This window comes from Aquila chrysaetos, chromosome Z (assembly GCF_900496995.4).
Source record: "Aquila chrysaetos chrysaetos chromosome Z, bAquChr1.4, whole genome shotgun sequence".
In the NCBI taxonomy this organism is placed as follows: domain Eukaryota; kingdom Metazoa; phylum Chordata; class Aves; order Accipitriformes; family Accipitridae; genus Aquila; species Aquila chrysaetos.
The window spans coordinates 55,863,095-55,889,019 of record NC_044030.1 but is presented as its reverse complement, the minus strand read 5'-3'; the positions used below and the strand labels follow the sequence as shown (position 1 = coordinate 55,889,019).

The 25,925-nt window shown below is 39.0% G+C and overlaps 2 protein-coding genes across 17 annotated transcripts in view; one reads left to right on the top strand and one right to left on the bottom strand.

The window, feature by feature from the left end:
- The window catches only part of GLDC (glycine decarboxylase), a 74,673-nt gene extending 68,940 nt beyond the window's left edge, over nucleotides 1–5,733 (bottom strand). The window contains exon 1 of the mRNA XM_030005321.2: nucleotides 5,575–5,733. Within this exon, the coding sequence (XP_029861181.1) occupies nucleotides 5,575–5,733 (159 nt within the window). The remainder of the gene's footprint in view (nucleotides 1–5,574) is intronic.
- A 558-nt stretch (nucleotides 5,734–6,291) lies between these two features.
- Nucleotides 6,292–25,925, top strand: part of KDM4C (lysine demethylase 4C) — a 280,297-nt gene continuing 260,663 nt past the window's right edge. For 3 of the 16 annotated variants that reach the window (XR_005931545.1, XM_030004368.2, XM_041120762.1), the window contains exons 1-2: nucleotides 6,296–6,534; nucleotides 20,878–21,042. Coding sequence is in view for 12 of the 16 variants with exons in the window: in XM_030004368.2 (XP_029860228.1) it covers nucleotides 20,899–21,042 (144 nt within the window). In the remaining 4 variants the exon portion in view is untranslated. Of the gene's footprint in view, nucleotides 6,535–20,877; nucleotides 21,043–25,925 lie in introns of all 16 variants that reach the window. The other 13 variants (XR_005931546.1, XM_041120765.1, XM_030004369.2 and 10 more) reach the window with 12 other exon arrangements.

The window sequence follows — 25,925 nt, the reverse complement described above, 5'->3', positions numbered from 1 at the left end:
AAATTAAAATCAAGTAGAAATTTATTTCACTATTGAGTTATATTACATTAATTCTCAAAATCATCAATCTTTAAAACTGCAAATGTAAGAAGATTTATCCATTTCATGATCATTCTGACTACTCACAAATCACAACTTATGTACTAAAGGACTCCGCATATGTAAGCTGAAGTTTGCTAAAAGTTCTACTATTGAAACCAGATTATTTGATGTTTGAAACAAGTTCTCAAAGGCAAAAATGAGATTTCCGGCTTTGTATTCCTTTATTCTACAAATGTGAACCTTTTATGTCTTCCTATAAGATACTGTAATTTAGAATTTAAGTGAACAATTAGAAGTGTGGCAACTTCTGGTTAGTACAAATTGCATTTGATTTTCAGATTCTCAAGAATTTTAAACCCAGAGCAAATTCTAGAAAATAGTATTCTGAGGCAATGCTTTGGGCTGTGTACACTTGGTTAATTTTTTTCCTTTACACTTGTTCTGTGCAGTGAACTGAAGGTAAAGTTATTTCAGCTACTTCCTGTATTATCACATAAAGGGGTTTTAAAGACAAAAGATGCTAGAATAAACAATGTAGGTGGTGGGAGCAATGCTTTTTTTTTTTTTTTTTTTTTAAAGAAGCTTTCTTGATTTCCACTTACAAACATGGGTACACTAGACTTCCCTTCAGGCTGAGTTTTCGTGTTAGTCAGCTTGTGGCAGAGTCTAGGTCCATCACATTTTGGGGCTTTCTCAATTCGAAAAAGCTAAATTTGTGGCCTGCATCAGGCCAACAAGTGTCTTCTTTTGATTGGAGGAAGTTGCCAAACTGTTAGTTTCTCCACTGCTTTTGGAAAAAATACAGTAGTTCATCCAAACCAATTTATCTTCATGGTTTCAAATCACTTACAGCAATCACACAGGCTAAAATAGAGTTTCAGCTCTTTCATGGTATCCTGCAGTCAGTATTTGCGCAGTTAGTGTCTAGTGTTTCCTCTTGGTTCCTTCGTTACCCTTCTTGGGCAGAGAAACACTCTTCAAGACAACAGTGAAAAAACCTCTTTTATTCACCTGCTCAGTTAAAAAGGATAGAACGCCTTTCTGGATGAGGGCTTTATAAAGGAGCCTAATTCATTTTTCTCAGTTCAGTCCTCAAATCAGACAACTGCAAAAAAGGACAGTGATGGTTAAACACCACTTGTTTGCAGGCTCATGTTTGCCAGAGTCTGGGTGGATCCAGTGGACAGTTTACAGAGGTTAAATTTATGGTTTGAATGCAAGCAGTTAGATTACTGACAGAACCAAGCCTTACTGTCTTTCTGTTTTGCGGCAGAAAAGGCCCGTTAACTGCTTGTGGACAAGATAAACAGAAGATAAAGACTGCCACCTATTGCATTCTGAAATAAAACACAGTTTCTGCATACAGCAAAAGAACATGCTGGCTGGCAATCCAATGACAGAACAAAATAAGCAAACAGGGCAGAACTTTCTCATCTAGGGGCTGTTTAAGGCACTAAAGTAAGAGTGCTTTTCTTCTGGCGGTTCCGAGTTCAGTGCTCCAGCCATGTCTGTCACTTTCCCAATAAGAAGGTTTTGGCTTCCCTAACATGTAACTTTTTAACTAAGTGGGATGTGTCTTGACTCTATGCCTAATTTATAAATTGAAAAAATTTCCTTTCCTATATTTCAGTGGATATTGGCATCAACAAATCAAATTCTTGGCATGTATAAAGTACCTAGGTCAGGTATTTAATTACAAGATGTATTTGCATCCTTTTTAGGGTAAGCTTACATACATTAATTCTTTTATTTATTTACAGTGGAGGGAAAGAAAAAAGTCTGCATTTCTTGTCCTTGTTTGAAAATTCATCTCCAACTTGTCATTATCCTGGGATTGTCTTTTATGCATATAAAACTCTTAAAGGTCAGTGAAGCCACATGGGTGCTGCAGAGAAAATGGGCAGATATTGTGAAAATTTTGACCCAGAACACTATTAAAAATAGGTCAGACAACTAACTGTACTGAAAGGAATGCAACTTCACTGACACAGAGGGGACACAAGGGGACCTGATTATGTACTGGTAATTTTTCAGCCCTTTTGCACTACAGTACAATCAAGATTCTTGACCACCTGTCCAGTATTAGTGGAAATCAGCTTTACATTCTTCACAAAACTGACAGCAAGAACATGACCAAAGAATAATCTAGTGTCACCAAATAATGCGATGTTATTTCATGTTTGCTCTTAGATCCTAATGAACCTTTGACTGCTCTGCAACTGAGCTGAACTGGCTTGGGAGACCAGAACTTGGGCCTCTGAGACTTGATGCTTGGGCAGACTGGCAATGCACTGTTCCAGCACTATGGCCCTGCAGAGTCCACGAGCATCCTTTAACCAATATGGCATAGCCTCTCTATTTTATCCTGACAATTTTTGAGGAAAAAAAAGTTATTGGCTGAAAGGAACACTGTCTGGATAGGTAAGCTTTTTAATGAAAGTGATCAATATTAAATACAATGAGGTTTCCTCTATGTTTAATACAAAATGTAAAGAATGAATACAATAAAATAAATACTTCATGTGAATTCTCAACTTAGAAGTTCTGTTTATGATTATCTAAGTCTGGCCTTTGTAACAGGTGCAGAGATATTCTGGGAATTTCTACATCAAGCCAGTAACTTTTGTCTGAGTCGGAGCACTCAAAATACTTTTGATCTGGATATAACGACATTAATGGAAGGAGGCTACCTACCGACTATATCCCTGGGTAAACTAACTCCCCATTTGCACTGTTACTGTTTTTACTGTACATCATTGCCAGTTCAAATATGCCTAACTTTCTATCACTGAAATGTTTAAAAGCTACAAAGTTCCACAAGTGAATGAATTTCCATAGCCCGATGAGATATAAGCTTATGTATTGCTATCAACATTTTTAAGATGAGGATATGATGACAGATGTAACACTGACAAAAGATATAGTTAAAAAAATGTTGTTTCCTCTGTAGGCTACACAACCTATATAATGCAACATTGCTAAATTGCACACTATTAATTAAACATACAGTAACAGAAAGTTTCAGTCACGATTACATTCGAACAGCCAGCACGTCGCGTCCTGGTTTCTAACTCAATGCAGCGTAACAGAAACTGCAGCAACCTGCACCGTCTAAACAGTAATACTAGGAATACGGCAAGATCTCTCATTGCCAACAGTGTCTCTGCTTTGGGCCAGCAAGCGCTTTGCTTCTGGTGTTTGCTGCCATCTCATGTACTTTAAGCAGTATTGCAGTGGATTTCTACAAGAGAATTTTTTCTGCCTCAAAAATGATCTTACTTTTGATAGCTGTGCTACTGTCACGTTAAGCAAAGATGCTGCTTAAAATTCTGAAAAGATTTCTTAGTATTATTGCTACACAATATGGAAGTAACCTACATTCAAAACCAAAAATGATATATTCTGCACCAATTTGGGTGAAATATCATGGAGTGACCAGATTTTGGCTTGCCAGTATATGAAAGACATTGACACACTTAAGTCCAGTGGAAGGCCACAAGCTTGTCAGGGGCTGGAGGATATGACATATGAGGAGTGACTGAGGGAGCTGGGTTTGTTCAGCCTTAAGAGGACAAGGCTTCAGGGTGATGTTATTGCTGTCCACCATTACTTAGTGAGAGGGCATAGAAAAGATGGAGCCTCCTTGGAACCACATAGTGATAGGACAAGACAAAATATAAACCGCAATACAGGAAATTCACATTGTATTAACTAAAAAAGTTTTCACCATGAGTGGTACAACACCAAAACAGGGACTCTGAGGTGTCATGGGAGACAAACTCGTAGCTTAAGCAGACATCAACTACTCAAACAGGAGTGGCTTCTGACCTCTGCCAAGGGGGGTGAAAGAGAGAAGATACTTACACTATCATAGAGCAGAAAGGCCATTTTTTTGGTCAGAAGCTTGGGCTGCCTAAATATGGCATCAGCAACTTAAAACAAAGGCGAAGGGAACTTACCAGCTACATCCTTTTTTCTTAGTGGCTGTGGTCATGTTACCAGGGTTTTTGTTCCTAGCCAACACTAACCTAAAGGCATAGCCCAAAACATGAAAGGCAGGAGGAAGTGCGGAAAAGCTTACTTAAGCCTCAGTAATCAAAAAATTCTTCATGCCAGCTAGAACATATCAGCAAATTCACAGGTGCTTTGAGATGAACCCACTAAAGTAAAGAATGTGATCAGTGAGTACTGAAAGCAGTGTGCCAGAGCAGTTTAATAAAGCTAAAATATTGATCTGTTGACCATGTATAGCTACATAACTATTCTGAAGAAGGCCAGTGTCCTTACTTCCCTCTAGCAAGACAGAAGTGCTAAGCTTCTGGCTTTGAAAAATGATGTCAAGGCATAGTTTGCCACAGCTGCCGCATGATGACGGTTAATGTTTTCAGAGTACCCACCCGCACTCGCCTCTAGGGAGTGGTGAGCCATTGGCACGGAGAGGTGTATGCTTTGGCAATACTCTAACACCCTCCAGGCGCTTAATGACCTCACAGAGGCTTGTAACCTGAAAGACGACGAGGTGTGGAGAGGTGCTGACTCAATACTTTGAAGAGCCACTGCTGTACTTTCTCTTTAGCTGGCACTCAGCACGAATCTTAAAGAGATCATGTTTGAAAACAATCCTAAGTCATCAATCTTTTGTGCTTTATAACTGAACCAATGAGCAGAAAGCAAACTGAATGAGAAACTGCATTCAACTGCACTGTTTTCCCATACGCATTAAATAAACATTTTCCTCATCACCCCAAAGGCTTGAGGAAGAAAGCAAACAACTTCCTCTGTTTCTCCTACTTATATTCAGTGAATCAAAATTCCTTTCCTTAGGCAGATGAGGATGACTAATTCTAGACATTGTGGGACATAGTGGTGCTATACAGAGGTATTTAAAGATACAGCTGCACGAGTTTTTCTTGGGACTGAGGATACACAGAGTATACATAGTACTACTACCATTTAACGTATAGTACTGTGTCCAAATGACAAAACAACATGAAAGCCTCTGAGCACAGCAAAGTTATAGCATTAGTTAGGTTCCTTTAAAAAAAAAAAAATCCTGTAGTTTCGGGTTCCATTAGTAGTGAAGAAAATCTTTGTCACTTAAAGATAAATTCAAGCGTAAAGTAAGGCTTAACATAATATGTATGCTTGAAGAAGCACATCTAAAAAGGACTTGTCCTTTAGTTATCTTTTGGTCATTCTTGACTACTTTCTTGAACGTGGCAACCAGAAGCTAAACTGAAAGATAAACAGAGATTACTGATCAATAAGAAAAATCAAAGCACATCACACAGTTAAAAAAAAGACATTTATTTTAGCAGCGACCTGAGCAGTCAAAAAATTACGCTGTACCGTGGCACTTTAGAAAGTAAATGCATGGCATGCAGCACTGTGGGGCTTAGTCACTAAAAGCAACGTTCAAAGTTTGGAAACAAAACCACTTTCACAGAGCAGTACTGACTGATAAGGGTCACGACGGTGCAGAACAGATTAGGATAACCAAGGCGACCTAGCGGCTTGCTCCGACAGACCCACCGATCCTACGGACCAGAAAGGTCTCGCCCGTTGTGTATCGCTGAGCTTGACAGACCGGCTTCGTTGGTAAGCTTGCGGCTCGTGTTCTCCTCGCGTGCTTCCCGGTAGGTGCCGCGGCCGGCGGGAGGCGAGGCCGGCTCTTCGTCCAAGAGCAGACATGGCTCAGGGGCGGCTGGGACAACGGAGGCAGGCAGGGGGTGCACGACCGGGGAGCCGCCGAGGAGGCGCCTACCCCTCTCCTCCCGCCGCCAGCTCCCCCAAAGCTAGCACCTCCCCCAGAGGGACCGCTCGCTCGCTCGCTCGCTCACCCTCCCGCCGGAGAGGCGGGCGGGCAGCCCGCACGCCTGTGCCGTGCCCGGCCCGGCCCTCAGCGGCAGAGCGCGCCGACGCCACCTGCGCCGCGGCGGCCCCGCCTGACCCCTGGCGGCCACGAACGACGCGAGCCGCCACCAATCCCCGGCCGCCACGCGCACCCCCGCCTCCCCGCTCCAGGCGCCGCGCCGCGTTGCGCCGCGCCGGGCGACCGCCCTCAGGGCACGTGACCACCGCGTGACTGCCCATCCCTCAGGCGGCCGCCGCGCCTTGCAGGGCGGGGAACGCGGCTTACCCCGCCCCCGGCCGCGCTCCACCCGGAAGCACCGGCGGCTCCGCCCGCCCTCGTCACGTGACGAGCGCGCAGCTCCTCCGTCACGTGTTCCCCCCCGCCGGGCCGCCGCGCTTTCCCCGTGCGTGCGAGCGCTGCGTGCATGCGCAGTCAGCAGCTGTCATCCGCGCAGGGAGCGAGGCGTCCCACAGGCACGGGGAGGAAAAGCCCCGAGGGGACCGGGCAGGCGGTGGCGGCGGCCGGGGGGCACCGGACCTGACCGTACCTGTCCTGTCCTGTCCTGTCCTGCCGCCGTGTCCCCCCCCCTCTTCGCCTTCCTCTGACTGTGGCTGCCCGCTTAACTCTCTTCCGGACAGGTGCGGGGCGAGCTCCGAGCCGGGTCGGGCGGCGGCGGGCTGGCGGGGAGGAGGAGTGGGGCGGTCTGCCGGCTCGGAGGGAGGGTGCGGGGTGCGCGTGGGCCGGGGGCGAGCGGGCGGACCGGGTCAGGCCGGGGCGGGAGAGGGGGTAACGACGCGATGAGTCGGGGCGCTGTGGGGCAGGGCCGGGGGAAAGGGGGTCGGGGTCGGCGTCGGGCCGGGTCGGAGCGCGGGGCCGCGGCGGGGCAGCGGCGGGGCAGCGCGTCTCGCCGGGCTGATTGCGGCCGGGGCAGGCCGTGGGGGTCGGGTGCGAGCGGCCGCCGTGCCGCCCGGCAAGCCCCCCACCGCCGGGGTGCGTGAGGGGTCGGGACGCGGCCCGGCCCGGGCGGGAGGGAACCGGTCCGGGGGCTCCGCGTTGCGAGTAGGTGGATGGCGGCTGGGAGCGGGCCGGGGAAACGAAACCGGCAGGTGTCGGAAAAACAGGTCTCGTGTTCCCGCTTGTGGCCAGCGATTCTGGGTCAGGGCGGTCGGTGGAAGCTCTCCACCTGAGAGGTCAGGCGGTTTCCCTGGGTGTTAGAAGCGGGTGGACAGAGTAGGCTACGGCGTTACCTCCCTCCCTGTCTCTCTGGGCTTTGATGAAATGCTACGGACTTCACAAACAGCTTCTTTTTCTTGCAAAGAACGGCCGCGCCGGTACAGCTCGTTCGTTTCTGCATGTCGTTAAGGCGTTGCTGGAAGCTGACGGTTGTAAAGTGTTAGAAAAAGACTTTGACGCTGTGTTCCGAGTAAAATACTCAGTTAAGCGTCGGTTCCACATCGGTCTGTCGGTGGTTAGAGTGCTTCACCCTTTCGGAGCCAGTTTCGGGGTCAGGGCTTTATGCCATGTTAATAGTCTTCCATTGGTCAGCCTTCTCTTTTCTGTACTTGATTTTAACTGGCAATCTGAAAAGCAAAAATTTTTTTTTTCTGCTAGGTGAACTGTGTTAGGAAAAATACTAGCTGTCCCTGTGTTTTTTAAAGATTTATACTAGCTCAGAGCATAAACAGCATTTATTTTTTATATTATTAAGCTGCAGATTTATGATTCTCTGCACTCTTTTCTGAGACATTAACAACAGCAGCAACAAAAGTTACCTGGTGGCTACTAAACCAGCAGTTTTCTAAGCTGAAATACTTTCTGCAAGAAAGAAACTTACTGGCAGCCTAATGCAGGCTATTTTTTTTTTACCCTACAGTATTTTTTTTGTTCACATTCTTCATGAACCGAGAATGTGAAAATGACTGTTGTATAAAATTTGTCTTGGGCTTTACGCATATTTTTCATTGTACTGTGATAACTAGCTGATGGTATTGCTTCACAAAAGCACCTTCCAAACACAAGACAATGGAAAGCACAAGCATGATTTGCTTTTCAGTACTTGAGATGAGGGTAAACTGAACCACTGGGAGCCATGCTTATCTTACGCTCAACTTTGGCTTGGAGTGGTGCTGATGTTATTGATTGCTGGTAACTGATGGTTTTCTTTTAGCTAAGTGCAGATGCAGATGTGTGCAAGAGCAATTTATTTTCTAGGGACTGATCCAGGAAACAATACATCTCATCCAAATATGCGGACGTGATTAAATAGCTTTTGAATCAGAGTTAGAGCCAGTGTATACGACGGGAAAACCTTTAGTCAGTGTTTGTTTAAAAAAAAAAAATAATAACCTGGTTTGGTCTCTGATTTTTTTTTTTAAATGGTAAATATGATGAAACAGAAAAACAGATTCATGTCCTGTAATTTTTAGTCCTTAATTACTGATGAGTATTGTGTACAGAATTTTTTATCTCTTGGCCTGATTTCTAAACAAATCAGGTAAGCAGTTCTGCACCAAATCTAAATGCACAATTACCACAGTAATGCATTCAAACTGGAAAATTATGTTGTCGAGTGCTAATTATTAGAATCTTCCTAAGCAATTATGAACAAGTACAATAATTATTTAAAAAAATCTGTGATTTCATACCTAACTTTATTAAAAAATATTGGATTGAGTAGATGTAGGACTTCATTTAAACAGCTCTGGATTGGTCTACGTCTTAGTTCTGCAGTTAATTCACTTTGAAGTTTTCAGTTTTTTCTACAGGTGTCTTTTCCTGGGATATTTTTCTTCAGCATGATGCTGAACAGAATGTGAATGGGGTATATGGTGGTCTCAGTTTTGGTCAAATTTGCTTCATGAAGGTGGTATTTTTATCCTACTACCCCCCAACATAAATAAAAAAACCCCCAAATACATTTTGAAACACACTTTTAGTATACACGGAGCTTCGAAGAGAGCATGTTTTACTGTAATTCTGCTAATACAAGATATTTTCAAGTTCTCTGAATGATCACAAGAATGGTTCAAAAGATGATGTTCTGAAATGTTAAGATTTTAATACTTAACTAGAAAAAATATCTGTAGTCACTTGATAGCTTAATAGTTCATATCTCAAAATGAACAAGCGATGTGTTGTGTTCTTTTCTTGATTTTAATTTAGATTCATAGACTGACTCATAAGATATTTTTAAGAAATGCAGTATTTTATACTTGGAAAATGGTAATTGTTGTGTAATCAAATCACATAATGAAGGTGTTCTTAACAATTTGCTGTTCCTAAGTCCAGAGTGTGTTATAAACGCATATTGTATATTTGGTATATAAAGATTTAGGGTGTGCTTCCGGTTTCTTATGTGGCATTGTATATCATAATTCATTCTGTTGTAGGCTTGCATTTTGCTCCAGCTTTATTTCACTCTCTTAAAATTGTGGAGTTACCCATAGCGGCTAAGTTGTTAACTTTGTCTGTGTGAGTAGTCCTACTACGGAGTTATGCAAGCACTCATTTTTATCCTTATTTCTGTTTACATCTAACATTTGCAGGACAGTATATTTGGGACAGTATACTTAGGACAGTATACCCTAAAAACTGGGGACAGTATATGTAAACAACAGATTAGAAAAATTGTCAGGATTTTTAATTTAAGGTGTTAAAATTGCAAGAGTTAAAATTCAAAACACGTCTTCTTGTGAAGACTGAATATTGAAAAAAGTTTGGTGTCTAATCAGTTTTGCTTTCTGATTCTTAGACATGACAGGATACTTCATTGACTGTTGCAGATATTATAGGGGAGTTTCACAAAACAAAAATGTTCCAGTTCCTTTGTGACATTTTTGCCTGCAAAATGTAGAATCACTTGACTGAGGCTGTTATGATGTAGCTTAGTAGACCTATGATTTCCTGCTGGGTTTTGTCTAATAAAATTAAAATACTAGTTATTAGCAGGTAGTTTGTCTCTAAGAAAACCTAGATAAGTAATCCTATTCATAATAGATGCTGTGTGACAAAAATTACTGTGCTAGGTCAGGTTTAGCTTCATTTTCACAGTTTATTTCTTTGCTTAAAACATAATTTATAAGTTGCTAAAACAGTAAATGAACCTATGGCTTTGGAGCTGGATAAACTGTTTATAATCGTAAACTCTTTTGGAAAAAAGAGAGTGATTTTGATTTAAAACTAAAATTAAAATTGCAGAAATGTGTAGAGGTCTGTAAACTGACCTATGAATAAAGGTGTAGAGAAAAAAAGAGTTTAAGAAACTCCCTAAGTTTTAGGAATCAAACTCTTCATGTTTGGGTTTGATTTCAGATGGAAGTATTTGGAGTATTTGATTTGAATAAATGATGACAAATATTTCAAAACTGAGATCAGTAAAAATGTCTAAAATATGGAAAAATATTAGGTAATAATAGAGGAAAAGGTTTTTCTTAACTGATTTGTGGCCTTCAGATTGTAGGTACGGCTTATGTTTGAGTTGGTGAAATGTTCTTTTGTTGTCCCTGTGGAAGTATCTTCTGGATTTATTAAGATACAAATCTTCACAGGTTCCTGCTGTACAAATGTTAGCTATATAGTTTACTTTTCATTGAACTTTTTGCATTGCAAAGTCATATGACATGTTAGAGCTCTAAGTTCAACAGAGGCACAATGTCAATTCTTCTTGTTCCTTTTGTATGTTATAATGTTGTGGATTACAGCCACATGTTTCCCAGATACCAGTTTGTGAGTTCATTTTAAGTGGTCTGCCTCTGGTATTAAATGATATGCCATATCAGCGGCCTGTGATCAGTTTGGATTGAGGAAGCTTTGGTCATGCGAGCTGAGCGAATGATGCTTTCTCCACTGCTGTGAGCATTGTAGCAGACCACAGAAGCACAGTATGACTATACTGTGCATGTGCTTTTTGGTCCTGTGGTTCACTTCAGTGTGTGTACTTTCAGTCATAAGAGCAGAAGGACAAGACATGCATGGCTCTTCCCTGGCCACAAGGTATTGGGTCTATGGTTATTTAGAACAAGGTGTAAGGGCGGGGAAATGCGTGACGTCTTTGAATTACAAAATCTTTTTGAGAGGGGAAATGCTCACTGTGAAGGCTAATAGTAGCTAGACCTTATCACAGGTGCAGAAATATAGTTTCAGGTGTGCCATAAGCAGCTTTAAGGGGGGAAAGTACATATTTCTGTTTCTCAGCTTAGATGCTAATTTACAGTTGTTTTTTTTTTTTTTTTTGTCCTGTCCTTGTTCTGCATCTGATAAAGGATTTGCCATGTAGTGATTGCTTGTGAAAAATATTATCACTGTTACTATAGCATATCCCTGAAAAGAATATGTGTGTTTTGATGTTAAGGAGTTGTGAAATCCAAGGTATAAGGGTATCTTTTGGGAGGAGATCTTTAAACACAGTTAATAACGTGCCATATAGTTAGGGAGTTTTTTTGAGAAATGCATATTGGCAGAACTGAGAGACCTGGCAGAACTGTTTAAAAGTGCTTAATCAGGAAGCAATTCACACTCACCACCTGCTGTTTGTATCCCCAGCAATATTATAGGCTGTATTAGCAATAAGTTCGTTTATTTTTTAACTTCTAGGTGCTTGTAAATAGCTTTTTAAAAACTGAATTTTAGGCCAAATTGCTTTCTGGTCTCTATGAGGACTACACCCAAATTTGAGACTGTTGTTACACCATTGTGTGAATTCATGGTTTACTTGTATCTTGAATAGTGCTTACAGCTTTGGTACCCCTTTTGCCTGACTAAAAGTAATTTACTGGAACTGGTAAAGATCCAGAAATAGGATGCAATGACGATCAGAAGTACAGAATGGATTTTCTGCGAGGAGACTAGGAGTCTTCAGCTTAGAAAAGAGATGACTGCAGGAAACCATGATAGAGATCTGTAATTCATGTGTGGTCTGAAGGTAAACAGAAGCAGATAGGTAACTGTTCCCAGTAGGCACATGAGATGTCAGATGAAACTAAAATGTGAAATATACAAAACTTAGATAAGGAGATATATCGCTTAGCATGTCCTTGATTGTGGAATGCTTTATCATGAGATGTTCTGGATATTAAAGGCCTACAAAGGTTTAGAATCATGGGCAAAAAAATCCATCAGAGTCCACAAAATGCAATAATACCCTCTCTGTCTCAGGATTCCTTAATCTGTACATTGCTGAAGGCTGAGATGGTATTTTGCAAAAGTATAGTTATAAGCTACCCCTACACTTAACTTTTTCTAGATATTTGCTGTTAGCAACTGGAAACTTGATTGGTCTGACTTGTTATTGCTGTTGCTGAAGGCTGTTGCATGCTGCTTCCAACTAGGATTATGGATTTCATACCTGTGTTTTAATTAAAACGGAAGTAAAAACTCTTGAAACATGGGTTGCAAGTAAAAATGAGAAAAATACTTTTTTTTTTTTTCCCCCTTCTTGCCCTTTGTCCCTTACCAATTATTTCAAGATGTTCTTGCATGCTGTGAGCCTGGTGTGGGAGAGGAATGTTTATGAAATGAATTCATGTAATTTTTCAGTTCGATGTCTATGGGTTCGTTTTTGTATTTTTGGAAATAATTATTGTAAGGGTAGTACCAAACATAGAAATACAAACTTAATTTCAAGTTTTTCAAACTACTTAGAGGTTTATATTCAAACTGAGATGGATTTAGGAACTTCAGAATATGGCTACCTATCCAGATTCCTGGTTTCTTAAGTTTTTATAATCGATTTGAATACTTTAATACTCCTAACATTTTTAAACTTAATTGATTCTTCCAGATGACTGCTGGGTACCTGATGAATACATGCCTAACCATGAGATCTGGCTTATAAATGCCTCATATCACAAATACAAAACATTGTGGCCCATGCATTTATTTTAACAGCTAATTCAGTCAAATAACATAAACAACAGATTTGGAATTCCTGATAAATAGGATCTTTTTCTAAGCCAGGTACATAAACTAGGCAGACATAATTTGCATGCACATTTACTGTTATTAAAGGAACAATTCAAACATAAGTTTGCAAAACAAATTACGTTGAGAATTAACTATTTGCGTGCTCAGTAACAGTTGGACATGCAAGCTATGCTTTTAGGTTTCCAATTACCTGAAAGTCATTCCTGTAGCTAGTCATGGACTGTGCACTGTTGCAGTATCCTACATCTTTGAATTTGCTTTACCAAACAATAGAGGGAGTTGGATGGTACCTACTTACAGAGTATGCTAAAAACTTTTTAAAAGTGATGTAGGAAAATGCAGAGGTGATTCTACCCATGTCTGTGGTAAAAATAAGTGACTGGATGAGCTTATGGAGTTTTTACTTAGGTTGTAAATAAAATTGCTGCTTAGACTATTATAGATTAAGACCTGGTTTTCTACTGCTTGTTCCATTTCCAGCACTTGCAGAGCTTGTTGTACAAACTTCTTACTTTTTTTGCAAAACAGACACTGCAAATAGGAGGTTAGTGGAAAAAACCGTAGTTTTCCTCAAGTTTTGTCAATAAAGTGTTTTTTATTGAATGATTCCAAAAAAATGGTGGCTAGTACTTTAGAATATGAGTGCTCTGTCTTGTTTTAAATTGAAACCTCTTGTATCTGACAAGTGTTTTCAAATAGATTATTTTGTATTTTCTTTCAGATCAGCCTCAACAAAATGCTGCAGTGTTTTGTGCATGCCTTTCTCTGGACAAGTTTATTTTCTTGTTGTTAGTTATTTGAAAAAAAAATTTCTCAGGATGAATTAATTCTTCCTCAAATGTTTGTTGTCCTATAGTTAGTGTGGGTGAAAACTTGCAAGAAAAGAAAAAGGGAAAAATGTGTGTTTTAACTAATTTATCTGTGAGAAGTGATGACCTTCAAAAATTTGTTCTTTTTTCTTCCTGTCTTCCTTCTTATTTACTGGAGCTGGCTTTGTGTAATTTGTTTAATTTGGGTTGTTGAGTAAAGTTTGTGGACATTGATATTTTATATATTGAACACACAGAACAAATAAAATAATCTGATCTTCCAAAATATGAATGCACTTATTTTATGATGCAGGTATGACACAAATGACCTGTAGTTATTTAGTGCTTTTCTGTGTTAGCTAACCATTTTGTGTATAGCAGAGCAGATGCAGCAGGCTGTGTTTTTTTTTTTTTTGTCCTTTGTTGTTCGGCAGTGCTATCAGTACAGGGGCCAAAGTGGGCACTGTTTGGCAGTCGAGAGATGCCTCCCACATGTTTGCATGTTTGGAAGAACAATTGTGTCCAGTCTTGTGTAGCTTAAGTTTTGGTTTCTGCTGGTGAGGGGTGGAACTTGAAGTACTGATTAGTTATTTTACACTAGAAGTGAGAAGTGGATAGCCTTCAGAGGAGATATGACAGCTTAGTATTAAGGTGGAGAGAGAGTACTGTAATGCTGAAAGTTGGTTTCATGTAGCGAAAACTGCAGTTCTTTGTGCATTTTGACCAACTGCAAATTAACACATGCTGTTTTTCTGGTGTATTTCATCCTGTTTTAATACGAGTATTTTCTAGTTGTGTGAATCAGTGCCTTGCTTGTAATTTGATTAAACACAATTGCTAGTCTGGATTTCTGTATTAGCTGTCAAATAAATGAAAGTTGGAAGACGTTTTCCAGTTCTGGGGATAATATATTCTGTGTTCCTGTGAGGGTATGGAGGATTCTGCGTGGAAGAATGGTGTTTAACAGATAATTTTCTGCCAATAAATTATATTTAGTATCCTGACAGCGTTAACAATATGGTAAGGTGTAGGCATTACGAAAAGCAGTCCAGTGTTTTGACAGGGCAGGCTGGAAACTGTAGCTGCCTGGTACTAATTAGGATAGTTAAGATTCAGTTGGCTGCGGTGAGGTATAGAGGTCCTTTCCTTTTCTTAGGATATGGAAGAAACAATCCTGTAGATTCTGCACATACTAAACAATCATGCAGAATAAAGTGTGTAATCAAGCATGTAATATGGTACACTTTTGTTCTGTAGATGTAGGTAATTAACTCTTCCCATATCTGGCCTTAGTTACTAATGTCAAAGCATGTAGGAAGTTATTCTTTTCTTTCTTCCACTCTTACCTGTTTTTTTCTTTTGCTTTGGCAGCTCCCAAGAAGTTTGTTGTAGTCTTTTATCACCTTTTTGTTCTAGTAGTTAGTGTACCTATCAAAATATCAAGTTTGTTATGTTTGTACAAGCTGTGCAATTTAAATATTACAGGATTTGTTTAAAAAGCACTTCCCCCTGTCATTCTAACTGGTTAAATATGTTTGCATCTTGGATTATATAAATACTGGTAGCATTAATGAGATTTCATCTTGCTGTGAGTGTATGAGCTTTTCTAGTATTGTACTGTGACATTTTGAATTAGGTTCGTTAGGTTTCTCAGGCCACATACTGACATAGATGTGGATGATTAAACTTTGCTGACCTCATGTTTACAGTTCTGTAGTATTAAGACAAATGTAGCATTACTATGCTCTTGGCTGATGATTTGAAGGTCTTTTGGCAAGGCCTGACAATGGCTATAAACTTTTTAAAAGGAGGACCAGATTCTTTAACACAGCTACTGGCTCTTTAGCTGGCAACTGGGGACAAGTTACATGCTTGCATTTTATCTAGATTTTGCGCTGTTTAATCAGACATGTTTCAAGACATAGGCAAACTACTTGGTCACCAAGAAATTCAAGTTCTATGGGCAGGCTTTGCAGTTTCTTGGATCAGGCTCATAGCTTGAGCTTGCTTGACTAAAGCTTTCCCAGGATTAGCTAAAAAGCTTCTTTCTTTCAGCGTTATGCGAAGTACTAATGCATGCTAATTTGAGTGGAGTATGTCTTCTCATTTATTCACGTTATCAACTGCTTGTCTAGATAGCCATGGGCAAACTTGTCAATGTGCAGTACTGTCTTGCAAGGGGGGCAGAAAATGGCTGATTACAATGTTGATATTAGACATTTAAAATAACTGTAAAAAATCTCTCTCTACATACTACTTGTCTTTCTGTTTTATAATGTGCAGCCTAAATGGACATACTGCCCTTGTTTCTATGACTTTGTATTTGCTAATGTCTTGCACATACTCATTGTGTAGTAGTAAATAAAAACTCTAGAACTTTTTATTTCTCAGCTTGTACTGCTCTTTAACATCACAAAACAGGTAGTTATGTATACCCCTAAGTGGAATAGTTAAGGCAGTGATAGCATGATTGCAGTGTGGATTTTACTTTAGAATGGCATCTTAGTAGTTATGTTCTTGTCTGCAAAAGAACCTCTGAAGGCCTTTTAACTCTTACACTTGACTGTATTTTATGCTGTCCTGTTTTATGATTTGGTAGGGTGTAACTGATTTTTTGCATGTGAAAGAAAGAGCAAAAGTAGGAATTGGTGGGAGAAAGTATGTAGGACTCTTGAATTCCACAAAGGCCTTGAGAGAATTACATGGTGTGTTAGAAGTTAATAGAATTGAATTTGAAGGCCAACATTTTCTGACTGATTTACAGCATAGCTTTGTTTTTTGTGGTAAACTTAAACCATGTCGCTCAGTACTGGTGCTTACTGTTTTAGACTGCCAAGTGTAATGAACATTGCTGCAATAATAAAATTATGAAATGAATTTAAGAAGTCTCAACTCATAGGTCATAGCTGTAAAGGTGTTAAATTACTAGGAAATCATAAAATGAATAGCATTGTCTAATAAGAAGTATATGGACTTCTAGCACAGCAAGTACTGCATAGCCTTTATCATCTTTCTGCTTTCTAAACTACTGAGATTATATAGTAGAATCTGCTGAAGGAGTGTTCTTACAAAGATTGTGCTTATCAAAGAGCTGTTTTACCCAGTAAGTTAATGAGAAGACGTCCTTTACTGAGGAAGAAGGGTTACACAGGCGTGGATTGGAGAGTTTATTTCCACCAAAAATAACATAGCTGGCTGGTCTATGTGGTCGTTGGACAGGTAGCTGGACCCTAAGATTCATGGAAGCAGGTAGAAAAAAGATCCTGTGAAAGAGGATTTGTATTTTTCACACTCCAATAAAGCTGGGCAAAAATTCTGCCTTTCCAATGCTATATGAATGTCTTCATGATTAGTTGAAAATTACTAATTCTGCTTGCGGTACAGGTTCAAGTTCATCACAGTATAATTCAGTTATATACTTGAGCCTTGTCTTAGTTCCAGAGATGTCCAGAGATGTAAAAAAAAAAATCTAGTTAGTATCTTTACTTTGGTATGTTTTGCAAACAGGATTTTAGCAATCTAGCAGCCAGGGAAGCATGCTGGCATGTGTGATTGTGGAAGTTATCATGAGTTAATCGCCGTTTATTAGCTAGATTAACAATCTTTAAATTAACTAATTTCTTCATTGTGGCTAAGTGGTAGGGTATATTCAGTTTGTTTGGTACACTGCTGTTTTTAAAGTAGCTCAGGTATTAAAACTGAGATGTTTTGGTGAAATGTCTTGGCCGAGAGGAATTTTTATCATACTAATTTATGCAATAATTAGTTTGCTGTGCCTGGTGGTTGAAATCAGACACTAGCCAAAATCATCTTGCAGCTTTTCTTGTAGCTGAACCGCTTGGATATGGCTTTTTTTTGTCTCCTTACCCCTTTTCATGAGGAATGTAGGAAATCAGTTATCTTTCAGATTTATACCCCTTCATCTTAGACAAATTTAATTACAAAACTTAGGGAAGACGGAGCCTCAGGTTTCTAGGAACATATAGGCTTTCTATATGAATGATTTAATTTAATACATTTACATAGAAACTGATTAAGCTAATTGGTAAAGCAATTTATATAAATGCTTTTGGAAATGGGCTTCATCTGTGACGTAGTGGAAGGTGATGTCTGACACTGTGCACATGTATGAGTTGGCAGAATTAATATTAATTCATAACTGTAACTTTGGCTTTGCATGTTTACCTGTGCAGCTGCAGTGTTTAACTTAGAGCAGCAGGTAGGAATAGCTCAGAATCAGAGAACTGTGGAGGTTGGAAGGGACTCTCTTCTAGTACCTCTGTATCTCTCTTGTACTGGGGAGCCCAGCAGTGGGCACAGCACTCCAGGTGTGGCCTCACCAGTGCTGACTAAAAGGGAAGGATCACCTCCCTTGACCTGCTGGCAACAGTCCTCCTAATGCAGCCTGGGATGCTGTTAGCCACCTTTGCTGCACGGGCACATTGCTGGCTTGTGTTCAACTTGGTGTCCCCCAGGACCCCCAAAGGCCTTTTCTGCAAAGCTGCTTTCCAGCCTGCCAGCCCCCTTCATGTACCCCGTATGCCTTGGGTTGTTCCCCACCAGGTGCAGGACTTTGCACTTCTCCTTGTTGAGCTTCAGGAGGTTCCTGTCAGCCCATTTCTCCAGCCTGTCAAGGTCCCTCTGGATGACAGCACAACCCTCTGGTGTATCAGCCAATCCTCCCAGTTTTGTATTGTCTACAAACACCACATTGTTGTAAGCAGAAATAGTTGCTCTGATTTGGCTTAGATAAAAGCATGTGTCTGAGAGACCGTGAAGTGGTGAGAAACCGAGTTATCGGTTACCTGAACGTAATTCCAACTATCAGCTGTTGCAGTATGCCCTCCCCTCCCACTCCTCATTAAAGCTAGTCCTTTAGGAATGCTTGATTTGGTTTGGAAACACTGGGCTTGGTACTAGGCAGATAAGTGGATGAAACATGCTTCTGAAAAGTTTCTCTCTATCCGCTAAGGGAAAGAATATTAGTGATGTAAAAGACAAATTTGTAAGTGGATGCTGAAGTAAACTGCTTTAAAGAAACCCCATAAACCAATCAAAGAATGAATGAACTCCTCTCTCTCTTTCTCTCTCTCTGTGTGTGTGTGTGTTCCTCCTCCCCTGCAAAGCCCCCCAAAACTGCACTGACAATGTTGGAGAGTACTAGGAGAGTTGAGGGAAGGATGTTAATCTGTATGCTGTGATGAAGTAACTACTGACTGCTGGATATCTTGTATGCAGTTAATGGAATGGATTGAAAGGTTTAGAATGATGAATAATGAAGGACTATTACACTTTTTCCCAATGAAGAAAGAGCAGAGGGTTTGTTTTTTAGAGGTGCGGTGTGTGTGTATGTGTGCATATATGTGTATTTCACTGATGTGTATACTTATTTAATATATTTTTAGGTGAAGGCCTAAAATCTGATTTTGTGCAGAGGAATCAAATATCCTGTTTGATTATATTTCCAGTGTCACTTTACTGTCAGTGAACCATTATAAATCGTAAGCACTGTCTATTGCACTTTGCAATGAAGGAAAGCATAGCTTCACTTGTGGTCATAAATCCAAGTTTTATTTTCCTGTGATGGGTCACAGTAGCAAGGTTATATGTGGAACTTCTAATGGATGGGAATAAATGAAGGGTGTCTTATATACAAGCCAGCTATTTACTGCTGAGGGAAGTTATCCCACTTTTACATGTTGAGGTGTGTTTGCCTATATGGACTTGATAATTTAAATGCAAAAATACCCCCAAATTAAAATGGTACTGATTTTTGGGAATGCGAGAGTTACAGAATTCTGGTTAATTTCAATCCAAATAGGGTTGGAAAGTAGTGTAGGGAGGGGAATAGGATTTTACTGAAGGTGGGAGTGTGGAAAAAGAAATCTTAATTAAGTGCTAAGAATGGAGAGTGGTTTGCTGAGTGAAGTGGGGAGGCAAAGTGAGAGAAAAAATAAGGACACAAAAAGCAGGCTAAATGTTGGAATACCAGTAGGAGAGTAAAACATGGGAAGACTTAAAGGCATCTTGCACATACAGCTTTCTTGTGCAGTGATTCATATCAAGCTAGAAGGGTCATGAAGCTAATGAAATTAGTGGCTAATACAGTGACATACAAAAAAACTTATGGTGACTGTGGCAAAGAAAACATTATTGCAGGCATTTTGCAGATGGAGAAAATGAGGAATGAGTTAAACTAGATGCTCAGGAAAGCAAAATCACTAAAAAGCTAGTCACAGTTGAGTTATTTGTATTCTGGGATGAGCTTTTTTGTAAGGTTAAGGAAGAATTTTGTGAACAATAGATGGCACATGGTGATGTATAGTTGGAAATTGCAACACCTGCTGAAGTTAAAATATATTTATCAGTTGCCTAAAGATCAGTCCTTTCATGAGTACTGTATCTTAGTATGAAACAGAAATATAACTTTTAATCATCCTCAGTGTAGAAATGGAAATAAGAGGAAACTTACTGTCTTTATGTGTATCATTTGCATGCTTTGTTTCTGTTGAAGAGGTTTCAGAGAATAAGGGGTAATATAGTCCTGCTGTTAAACTGCTGACATGAGAGTTAGGAAATCCAGGTACTCTTTCTTTCTGTTTGCAGTGTGAGTGGGAAGTGAGTAATCAGTTTTCTCCATATACTGACTGGGAACAGTGATATTTTATCAAACGTGTAGCTTTGTTACTCTGGATTGTACCTGTGTAATGTAATCTCTAGACAGAGAAATGCAGTAACTTGCAGACAGGTCAACACAGGAAGATGCTATTATGATGTTGAAGGTTAACTTGAGAAAAGGTGCCATAAAAACAGAGGCGGGAACTGGACAGTATAAATGTCACTTGTGATAGTGTTTGTGCTGGGTGAAGGCTGAGTATTTTTAAAGGAGTAGGGAGAAAAAGTAAACACTTGTTTTGTGCCTTTTATACTAGCATGGGTAGAGGATTTTAGAAGCTCTTTTCCTGTTTGAAACACATATGTCTGTCCTGGTTTCATCTGGGATAGAGTTAATTTTCTTTCTAGTAGCTGGTATAGTGTTACCTTTTGGATTTAGTATGAGAAGAATGTTGATAACACACTGATGTCTTCAGTTGCTGCTAAGCAGTATTTATACTAAGTCAAGGATTTTTCTGTTTCTCATGCCCAGCCAGCAAGAATTCAACATGAATCTCAGAATTTATTTTACAGATTATTCTCTTCAGTGTATGTTATTTTTTCTTTTTCTTTTTTTTTTTTTTTTTTTTTTTAAAGCTGGATTGAAAGTGAACCACAATGGCTGCTGTCATCTCAGATAGTCCTCCAAACCCAAGCTGCAAAATCATGACTTTTAGGCCTTCGATGGATGAATTCAGGGATTTCAACAAATACTTAGCGTACATGGAATCACAAGGTGCTCATAGGGCTGGAGTTGCAAAGGTAAACATCTACAATGTAGAAGGAAAATTGTTCCTAATATGTTTTCCCAGTATCTGTATTTTGCTGATTGCAAAACTGACTTTTTTGGTATTTAACATTTTTTCCAAATTATTTTCAATGAATGGATACTGCTCTGTTACTGTTTTAAGAAAGAGCTTTTTGGTATCTCTGATGTTTCATGCAAACTAATGAAGATGATGTATACTGTTTTCTCTCTAACCGTCAATTGTTTCCATGTTTACAATAGTGAAAGAAGATCTCTTCTTAAGGCAGATTTAAGCTAGTTTTTGGCAAATCAGAACAAAATAGGGAGTTCATAGTATAATTTGGAAAGTCCTGATTTATCAGATGTTGAACTTGGTCTTCTAGGGTTGTGTATAACTTTACTGGAGCAAATAATCCCACTACAGTCAATGGATGTATGCATGAAGATAGTGAGGCAGTGTTTGAATGAAAATTGTTTTCTTTTTAATGGTGATCATGTTATCTTTTATTAATGAGAATTGGAGGTTCATTAATTACAATTGCCCTTTGAACAATGGTATATCCAGGGTTTTACAGCAGGTGTTTGTCCCCTAATGGAGAGTGATTGTCAGAGATTAAGTCTGATGTAATTTAGTGCTACATCATATAAGTATTTATGCAGTATCTGTTTTGCCACTTTTCAAACCATCAGGACATAGTGCAGGTCTAGAAATCCTAGCTTAGTTATTGCAAGTAGTCAGTGGGAATAGCTGTCTTCATCACTGGGTTTTTAAGCTAATGTTGCAAAGTCAAGACATTTAAAAATTGAGAAACAAAACCTGCAATTCTTGCTTTCCCCCAGCCCACTCCCTGCTTCCTGTAAAACAAAGCAAAATTGAACCCCTTTGAACTTCCCAAACTGAACACACTTTGAAAACCGTGTAGTTTATTTGCTTCCTGATTTATGAGGGTGGAGTACATGTAGGTCATATTTTCAAACTCTTCTCTGCAAACAGGAGTAGAAATGTGATAAATAGACAACAGAGGAAAGCCTGAGCTGAATTTTTCACATGCTCAACTATATTATGGAACCTATTTGTTTGTGTGGGGATGAACTATTGCAGTCCTCTCATCTTGAACAGTAAACATAACAGCAAATTCATCATAGTGACATCTGTTGCTCAACAGATTTACACCATTAACATGTATGTGAGCAGGAGATTTTAGCTATGTATCATTCTGTGGATTCTGTACATGGACTCAACATTAAAAACCCCTCTCATTTTCATATTGCTTATGTAAATAGCTTTATTTCAACTGTTGGTAGTTTCTAATCCTGTTTCATGGGGATCTAGCCAAAGAAATAGAAAGTGCCTTATGACCAGCCACTGAGATGAGACTAGTTTTCTTCTATTTGAGTTTGTTTATTCATATATAATGTGCTTGCTTTCTTTGGTATGTTGTGTGTAAAACAAAGACAGGTATAGATAAATTGTACTCCTTGCTTTCTCTGGCTATATGAGGAAGCTGTTATATGAGCCAGGATTAGTGTGTAATACGTCTGGAAAAAAAAAAAAAACAAAACCAAAAATGAACTAGTATTGTTTAAAAAGAAGAATGTTTGTGATATGCTCTTTATCATGCCTATGTCTGTCCTACACTGCAATTAATCTTTTCATTCGATGGTATTCAAAACCAGAAGCTTCTTAATTTGGAGAAAAAAAAAAAAAAAAAAAAAGGAAAAGTATCTTACATTTCATTTTCCTTTAAAAACTGTGTATCTGTTTACCTCTTTGACAGTTTTCCGGCCGTGTATCATCAAAAAATGAACTATAATCCTTAAAAAGCCTCTGCAAACTTCTGTTTTATTTCTGAGATATTCATAATAAATAAATGCTTCAGTTACTCTCCATCAGGTTTTTTTTTGCGCTGCTGGTTTTCTTTTCTGTCAGGGATTGAAGCAGCTTGGAATGCTGGTCAGCAGCTTCCTGATACATGGTGCTAGGTGCTCCTCTGAAGCTGCTGGTATACTTAAGATTAACTGTGGGACTAAAATATGTCATGGTTTGATCCCAGTGTACCAGTCATTTGTGTGTGTGAACTTTAGGATATCTGGAAAAGGAGAGTTTTCCATGTCTTGGCATTCTTGGTTGCAAAATTTCAGCCAGCAGGCAGAGTGAAGAGGTAATGAAGTCTTATTGGAAATATTCTTCAGATTTTTTTGAGACATAAATATGGCTTCAGTCATAGCTGTGTTTTGGTTCTTTATCTTGGTTCTGGTTCCTTTCCTGCCATCCAGCAATTAAATAAACCTCCATGTGCAACTGGTGTAGGAGAAAAGGGCAGAGCCATTGAGGATGTCCTGAGGAGAGCAAAGGACATAGTAACCTTAGGAAAGACTGAAAGGAAAGAATGTGAAACAATTTTGCCTTTATTGTATAATTTAAAATTTCTGGAATATTGCTGTCATATTCATATCCTTACTCTTAGTGTTGCTCCCCACCTTCCCCCCCCCCCCCCCCGAAGATTCTGGATAGACATAATTTTCTGGTGTAACCAAGCATGAGATTAATTCTTGCATATATGAAATGTATATGATCTGAATATTGACTTGTTACTGAAAGGCAAAGATGACATAGTATCAATAAAATAGACTAATGCTGTCATTTTAAAAAGAGTAGCACTTAATGTTAATATGTAAACTTTATTTCCTGTAAACTTTGTTTTGAATTTGAAACACCTTGAAGGAATATTGTAATGGGCCAAAGTAGTAGTTATCTTTTTAGGTTAGGCACATGAATATGTGAAACTGACTTTTTAAAAATAGTAGATGCAACAGTAATATCTACCAGGTGTTTCAGTATTTTAAAGAGTATAATGCAGATGTTGGCTGTGCAATGGATGCAGGCATGTACTGTATTTAATTTACTGTAACACTAATCTAGTCAAAAATCAATCTGTAAAATGGTAATCATGGCAACAGAAGAACAGAGGTTAGGCTGTGGTTTCTTCTTCTTCACCATGGTGTAATGCTGCAAGAAGTAGATTAGAATCCCATAACTGTGTTGAAAATGAATGGGGGGTCCATTCTAGTAATTTAAGTGACAAAGTACTTCAGAGATATGACAGCTTTCAGGATTAGTGTGAGAAGTGGGTAGTAAATTTTAGATGCATATCCCTAGTTAACACTGTTTGACCTGAATTAATTTTTAAATTTTCAAGCAACTTTTTTTTTTAATGTCATTAAATACAAATTGAAACTACTTTCTTTCCTGATGAGCTCATGAGCTGCTTCCTTAAGGATGAATCTTTCAGTGTTGCCATAATCAAACTATAGCTATTTATTTTGTAGTTTTACCTGGACTATACTTTTTTTTTTCTTTTCCTAAAAAGGAAATGATATTTTTTTCTTGCTCTCTCATTAACATAATTTCTCAGTGAGATGGTTATTAGATCTCATTATCAGGTAGTAGGTATGGAAAAATTTGGCTACAAATTACTGTTCTCTCAAATTGTACACACGCAATTAAGAGAAACTGGAAATTAGTGGAGTCTTAAAAATAACTCCAAGATTTGATTTACAGAGGTTGTCACTACTCTCATGGCACTTGGAGTTTCATACTCTTTCTGTTGAAGTCACTAAAATTAAACATATCTGATAAGGGCAGAATTTGGCAATGTGGTCAGGGATTGGTGATATTTTGCATAGTGTATTTTGGCTTGTTTGAAGTTAATATCCCAGTGCTTAAATGATTGAAAATGTGTGTGTTTCCATTTTTTGGCCATACATCTAAGATTTAATTCCCATTCCATGTATCACATTTCAAAACCATTTGGGAGGCTCTTCTCCATGTACAGATTGTTAAAATGTGATAGTCACAGGACCACAGAAAAATATTTTTATATATCTGTGTTTATATGCATGTGGGATATCTGCTGATCTGGGTTTACAGAACACCTGGAATAATGTCTATGATATAAGAAAGCATACCAAAACCTTTTAAAAATTATTAATTACATTAGTCATGTTTCAGTTGTATTGTGACTGAGGAAGGGCCCTTCTAACCATACCACATAGGTCTGCTTTCCCCTTCTTCTGCTTAATACTAGAATAGTAGTTAAAGCATTTCTAGCTGTTTTCAGCCTGTCGGTTAGTTGCCTCATATTACTCAGATGTCTTGAGACTTTTTATATTCTGATTTTTACTATTTTTTGATATATCTCAAAAAAATTACATTTATATATAAAAAATAAACCAAGTAAGTATTTTTTAAAACAAATCTTATCAAACCAATAATTCACACTGTGGAAGTTAAAGGGTCATTTTCTGAGTTTTGGAAACTGGATTTAAAATAACAAGAATAAAATATTTTTTCCTGTTTTGATAGTAATATAAAATGAACTTAAAGAGGACCTAATTTGTATTAAGTCTAGGATGTACAGACTCAAGTATGAATGCAAAGAGTATAAAGACTACCAGAGGAGCTGTATGCATATGCAGAAACAGTAATTTAACCTCTAAACCGAGGTCATAAGCAGAGTAGGTGTACCCAGCACTTCAGGTTAAATGTGCGTAAGGGGAGAAGACCTCTTACCTTTGTGGAAGAATATGTGTATGTAAATGGCGATAAACTGGCTATAAGGCTTGCACATATTATGGGAGGAGGGGGAGTGCGGGGAATAAAATGTTAATAAAAAAAGTTCCTAATAGTATACCTGAAACAAATGATTAAGGTACTAGACAAACAATATTAAACCATTTCCAGAGCAGATAATACACTGTGGCATCCCTGGACCAAATTGGCTAAAAAATTTCCATTGGGCTTTTGAACGTCTGAAATGAGCTTTAGGCATAGATAATGTATTTTAGTCTTACAGAGGATCCTATACTTAAAAAGGAAAAGAAGGGATGAAAGCAA